The sequence below is a fragment of the Sylvia atricapilla genome, chromosome 21, assembly GCF_009819655.1.
Source record: "Sylvia atricapilla isolate bSylAtr1 chromosome 21, bSylAtr1.pri, whole genome shotgun sequence".
NCBI lineage: Eukaryota > Metazoa > Chordata > Aves > Passeriformes > Sylviidae > Sylvia > Sylvia atricapilla.
The window spans coordinates 2,704,888-2,710,928 of NC_089160.1; the positions used below are offsets into that span (position 1 = coordinate 2,704,888).

At 50.1% G+C, this 6,041-nt stretch overlaps 1 protein-coding gene across 1 annotated transcript; it reads right to left on the reverse strand.

Moving 5' to 3' along the window:
• Positions 1-1,649: 1,649 nt before the first annotated feature.
• Positions 1,650-4,090, reverse strand: LOC136370495 (UDP-N-acetylglucosamine transferase subunit ALG13-like). Its single transcript, XM_066333935.1, has 4 exons — positions 3,913-4,090; positions 3,372-3,537; positions 3,046-3,184; positions 1,650-1,795 (listed from the first exon to the last, which is right to left on the reverse strand). Exons 1-4 carry the CDS (start codon positions 3,991-3,993, stop codon positions 1,684-1,686), a joined length of 498 nt encoding a protein of 165 aa, XP_066190032.1. The 5' UTR covers positions 3,994-4,090; the 3' UTR covers positions 1,650-1,683.
• Positions 4,091-6,041: the final 1,951 nt, after the last annotated feature.

Below are 6,041 nucleotides of genomic sequence, written 5' to 3' on the forward strand. Positions count from 1 at the left end.
GGCGGCGGGCGCGAGGCCGCGGCTCTTGAGGGGCTGCTGAGGGCGGAGCGCGGCCAGCTGCGGGCCCGCCCGGCCCTGCCCGCGGCCCTCAGCGCCGGGCCGCCGCCTCGGCCTGGCCCCGGGCTCCCGGCAGCCCCGCGGGGACGGTTCGGCCTGTTTCACGCCGGTTTTGAAGGTGCGTGCCTGCCGCTGTGGGCGCGCATCCCGAGCTGTGAGAAGCGGCTCCTCCCGCAGCCGCCTTGGCCGAGATCGCTCCTTCGCCTCTCGGCTGCCGAAAGGCAGCGGGAACATCAGTGCGTTCGAAACGATTTATTCGAAATGATTTATTCAAAATGATTTGTTCAAAATTTTTCCACTCGGGGCTTCCGGGCGGGAGGCGAGTTGCTAGCAGTGGGTTTGAAATAACTTCATAGCAGTGGTTAAGGGAGTGAAAAGTCTTGGTTGCGCCTAATCGAGTATTTGGGGTAAATTTTTGGGGTATTGGCAAACGTGACCCTTGCACAGCTGTGTGGCCTGATTCATTCCACCTGGAGCCTTTGTGCTGGATTGGAATGGCTCAATTCAATTTAATTTCCTCCTAAGAAATGGACTTGACCTCAGCTGGGCCAAATCAGGAGTTTAATTTCCTTGTTTTAAACAACAAAAGGACCCCCTCCTCGCCTCCCAACGAATAATGTCATTGCAGGAAGGGCAATTAGCGCCAATTATGCACTTCTAAAGGACTAGAGCTTTAGAAGGCCAAGAACATTCGTGAACATTTTAAAGTTTAACCCCTCCCTTTGGTTTTCAAAATACTTGAAAAAAAAAATCGATGTAACATCAACGTAATTTTCAATTTCCATACTTTAAATGGGAAATTCCAATCAGCATCAAAGAATCCCAGAACGGCTTGGGTTTGCAGGGACCCTAAAGTTCATCCGGTTTTAGCTCTCTATCATGGGCAGGGACACCTTCCACTATCCCAGATTGCTCCAAATCCCATCCAACCTGGCCTTGGGACACTTCCAGGGGCAGCCACTGCTGCTCCAGGCCCTCACTGCCCTCACAGGGGAGAATTCCTTCTTTAGGTATAATCAAAAAGGGCGTGCAGAAATCCAAAGGGATGGGTTATTGATGGGATAACACCATGAAAAAGGAGCAATTGTATTGCCAAGCCCATTCCTGTCCTGTGTTTTACTTTGTGGGTAAATCACCCAAACCCAGGGGAGCACTTTGGCCGCAGGTTTGCACCTTGTGAACCATGCCTTTGTTCCTTTTGAGCCTTAATTCCCTCACTTTTAAGCAGTCTTTTCAAACATGAAAAAAGAGCTGTAGGCATTTGCAGATCATCACAGGAACAAAGACAATTTATTTCCACCTGTACTTGGCAAAAATGGTCAAGAGACCACTATGCCTATGCCAAGCTAAAATAGTTAGCTTGTCCTCATCACTGCAATTACCATCCCAGCGCAGCTTTTGTGATATAAACGTGTTTGTCCATGCAACTAGACAGTTCACACTCCCTCCTTATCGGCATTGTACTCTTTTAAGCATAAAGCTGAATGAGTCTGGCACTAAATTGGAAGCCATTTAATATCAGTTAATATTAAATAATAGTTTCTTTGAGTGTTTGGCCCAGCTGGCAGATCTTATGTCTAGGAGATGAGACATTTTATTCCAACTTTTTTTATTTCTCTGTTTTGTTTATTGTAACCCAAAAACTTTATCCAAGAACGAAGCAAACTTCTCTGGCTGTCCGGGAGGGAAAGGTTTCAAAGCTGACAAGTTCATCGACTGCAGCGTCTCCACAAGAGTGCTGTGAAAACAGAACAATAGCAAAAATTAAAGAAGATCCATCCCATAGGATTTTTTTTTTAATACAAATTTCTTTCTGTTCATCCATCCATAATTCTTTAGCATGGCAATATTAAATAAGGATATGTATGGAAAGGAAAAGAATGCACAGAGCAGCAGGCCCCAGCCAGCACTGGCTCATAGGCAGCATTGCTATTGCTATTCCATCAGCTTCCAGAGATAAACTCAACTTTAAAACTTTTTAATCTTCTGTGGCTGCAATGCTGGGAGACTGAACAAGATCTGAGGCTGTTCTCCATACACCACAGGAGGAAATCTATCCTATTTGAGCACATGGCAGAGTCCTCCCCTGATCACAGAGCCAGAAAGAACAGCTACATCAATCTGTTACTTGCTATTATCAGGCTGCAAGAAAGGCTCAAATGCTTGGCATTGCCCAACACAAAGAAATAAAAATTCCAAAGCTGACAGAAGCACCAAGATAATGAGTTTAAGAAACTTGCTCAATATAAATGAATGCCAGGCCTGATCTGTTCAGAAAGCTCTTCTGAAACATATGAAATTCTGCTTACAGGGCAAAGGAACAGAATGCAGACTAAGTGATGGGAGTTACATTTCCTCTGCCTTCAGTTTAAAAGTCACCTGTTATTTTTAGCGTGGAGTCAATCACAAGAGAAAACAGTAGGACACAGTCAAAACCAGAAGAAATAAACCCAACAGGAGTCAAGATGAACTCTAAAACAAAAGGAGCTATGGGTTTTGGTGATGGTGGGATTTTTTCATGTGTTGTTTGTTTGTGGGGTGGGACTTTTTTGTGTGTGTTTAGTTTGTTTCACTCCTGAAGTGACAGGCAGTAAATCTGTGAAATTCCCTGTCAGAAGGTATGGTGGATTCAGTAAAGTTTGGTTAAAAAGGCAGCCTGAATAAGTACTTGAAAGACAGGGGTACTTAAAGTTACTAACCAGATAATATCTGATTTATGAACTCCCCTGAATCCAAGTGTTTTTCTTCTTTTAATCTAAATACATGTACCCCCAAATGAAAAAAAAAAAAAAACAACCAAAAAACTTAGAAGAGGCCACGGTCAAAAGGCTTGGTAAGTGTGATAAATTGCTACCTAGTGTTAGTCTATTCACTCTGGAAAATCTAATATCCAGATGGAGATTACAGAGAAGGATGTACATTTTGTTGTTACAGTGTCAGTTCTGCTGTCACATGGAATACTCTTGTCCAGCCACAGCAGCTCCATACCTGCAGTTACAGTAGAGGACACAGCCATCTCTGTGGAGCTGTTTGGCCAGCTCCAGCTGATGATTGTCCATCAGCTTGTCGTTTATCACTACTATTAGTGGCTTTCCTTTCTCTAGAGTCTCCAGGCAGCTACCAGCACCTAGAAGAGAAACAGAAAAAAACATGCTGAGAGATGAACTATCGCCCCCTACTTGCTGCTGAAACACGAGAGCCTCTTGAACAACCCAACTCTAGCTGCGGACCTCAGCACGCCCAGCCCAGCCCTGAGCCGGATAAACTTCATCCCACGGAGCTCCCGCAGCCCCGGGGAGCAGCCGGGGCCGTACCTGCGTGGCTGATGACCAGCTCTGCGCTCTGCAGCTCCTCAGCCAGCGACTCCTTGAAGCGGAACACTTCCACCTCCACGGCCGAGCTGCTGCCGGGCTGCTCCTGGGGCAGCGAGCCCCGGCCCACCTGCAGCACCAGCTTCTGGTAGCCGCGGCTGTGCAGCGCCTGCGGGGCACGGCAGGGATCAGTGGAGGATAACAGGGAGAAAACGCGCGTGGGGAAGATGGGGAGATGCCGGGTGGGGGGAATGAAGAGAGGGATGATGACGGGGATGGAATGAAGGGGATGAGGCGCGGATAAGAGAGGCTGTATGAGGGGTGTGCCCAGCCCGAACACCGCGGCGCCTGGCCCAGCTCCCGCCTACACCAGCCCGGGTACCGCCACCCCACACCACGGACCGGGCCGCCCTTTCCTCCACCAACACCCGGCGCTTCTCCCCGGCACCGCTCGGGCCCCTCGGCGGCAGCCAGGGCGGGGCAGCCGGCGGCGCGCAGGCGCCAGCCCCGGGCGGGCCCGGAGCCGGTGTCCCGGGCGGCTGACCTGCAGCGCGGGCGGGGAGAGGGCGGTGGCGATCAGCTCGTCGAAGCTGGTGGTGCCCACGGTGACGAACACGGATTTCATGGCCGCCGGGATGGGCCGGGACAGCCCGGCCGCGGGGCCGCCAGAGGGCGCCGCCTGCCCGCCCAGCGCTCCCGAAATGGCGGCCGGGCTGAGGGGAGGGACGGGAACGCCCTCTTCCCTCACGGGCCCGGCCCTCCCTGTCCCTCCCTATTCCCTCCCTATTCCCTCCCTATTCCCTCCCTATTCCCTCCCTATTCCCTCCCTATTCCCTCCCTATTCCTCCCTGTCCCTCCCTGTCTCTCCTTGTGTCGCTCCGTGTCCCTCCCTGTGCCCTACGATCGTTTCTTTCCCCGTTGTTCCCATCCCGTTTTGTCCCGCCGTCTCCGCCCAGGCGGGGCGGGCGCCGTGGTTTTCCCTCACGGTGCCGCACCAGCAGGGATGCTGACCTCTCTCGCCATCCCGCTGTCCGGCAGCGTTTAGAGGCGGGTAGCCAAGACTCTTTTTAGACTTTCAAGGAGGAGAGGTGAAAAAAGAAATAAATTTGGTAAAGGGATTCGGAGAGTTTTGGCCTCCGCGTGTTGTTTCAGCGTTGGGGACCCACGTAAGCCGCGGACAGACTGTGTGAGTGTGTTCAGAATTGTCATTGCCAGGGCAGGGCCACAGCCGCCTTCCCTTCACAGACTGACATCGGCACAAGCTTCCCACTGCACTTACTGGGGAGTAACACTTTAACTGCCACGCCAAAATGATGAATATTAAATGTGTTAACACAGTATTGTTCACTCAAGAGTAAGAATGATCTGAACAGTTGCACAAACCGAGCTGGCAGTTTTGTTTCTTAATAGTAAACATAACACAACGCACAATACTACAAAGATAAACCAAAGTTAGACATCTAAATCTATTTATTCCCTGAATTAAATTCAACAGATGAGGTCACAACTGTATACACAGTTGTGTATACAGAGTGTTCGAAGAAAGATGCAGATGTCTTGAGGATATGTCTGATTGCCATGTTAATGCCTTGTTCACAATGCTCATTAGCCCCCTGTTGTTTTCATTTAGCATAATGAGCTGAAATGTATTTTAATTTTTTGATTAAAGCAAGTAGTGCTGACAGCAGACACTGTCTGGGGGGGAAAAATGCAGTAGGACAAAACAATATTGGTGTCCTGAATGCACAGGGACTTAGTGGCTCTGGCCAGCCTCATCCAGCTCTTGCTGTTTTCTCCCAGGAAAAGGAATGTGGGAGCTGAGGGTGCCCCCAACATGAGCCAGGTAAAGATCTCACCATCAGGGCATCTTCTGCCAGTGACAGTGACCAGCAAGGACATTGACACAATGTCAGCCCAGGAAACCCAAACAACAGTTCAGGAGTGGAATTAGCAGCAAAGACACCCGCAGGTCACCTCTGTCATCCCAGCAGGAGAAGGACATGGTTAGGTAGGTCCAGAGGAGGGCCACAAAGAGGATCAGGGGCTGGAACACCTCTCCTGGGAAGACAGGCTCAGGGTGTTCACCTGGAGATGGCTCCAGGGAAACCTTAGACTCCCTTCCAGCGCTTAAAGGGGCTCCAAGAGAACTAGAGAGGGGCTTTGGACAAGGTGCTGGAGTGACAGGACAAAGGGGGATGGCTTTAAACTGAAAAAGGGCAGATTTAAACTGGATATTGAGAAGGAATTGTTTCTTATGAGGGTGGGGAGGCCCTGGCACAGGTGCCCAGAGAAGCTGTGGCTGCCCCCGGATCCCTGGAAGTGTCCAAGGCCAGGTTGGATGGGGCTTGGAGTAATCTGGGATAGTGGAAGGTGTCCCTGCCCACGGCAGAGAGTTAAAACCAGATGAACTTTAGGGTCCCTGCCAACCCAAACCATTCTGGGATTCTGTTTAAACCCCAAAGTTAAATGAAGTCCCTGTCCAAGAGTGTGAGTGGAAGCTCCAGCGGAGACTGGTTTGGGTAATTAGGACCTATTAATGCAGTCAGGGCCCTGACAGCTGCTGGACAAGAAGATAGATTTGAGATGAAAGGAAAATGCTAAATTTTTCAGGTGTTGGAGATGAGGTTCAGCACCTGGTAAAGGACAGGATAATTATATGTTCGGGGTTTTGGT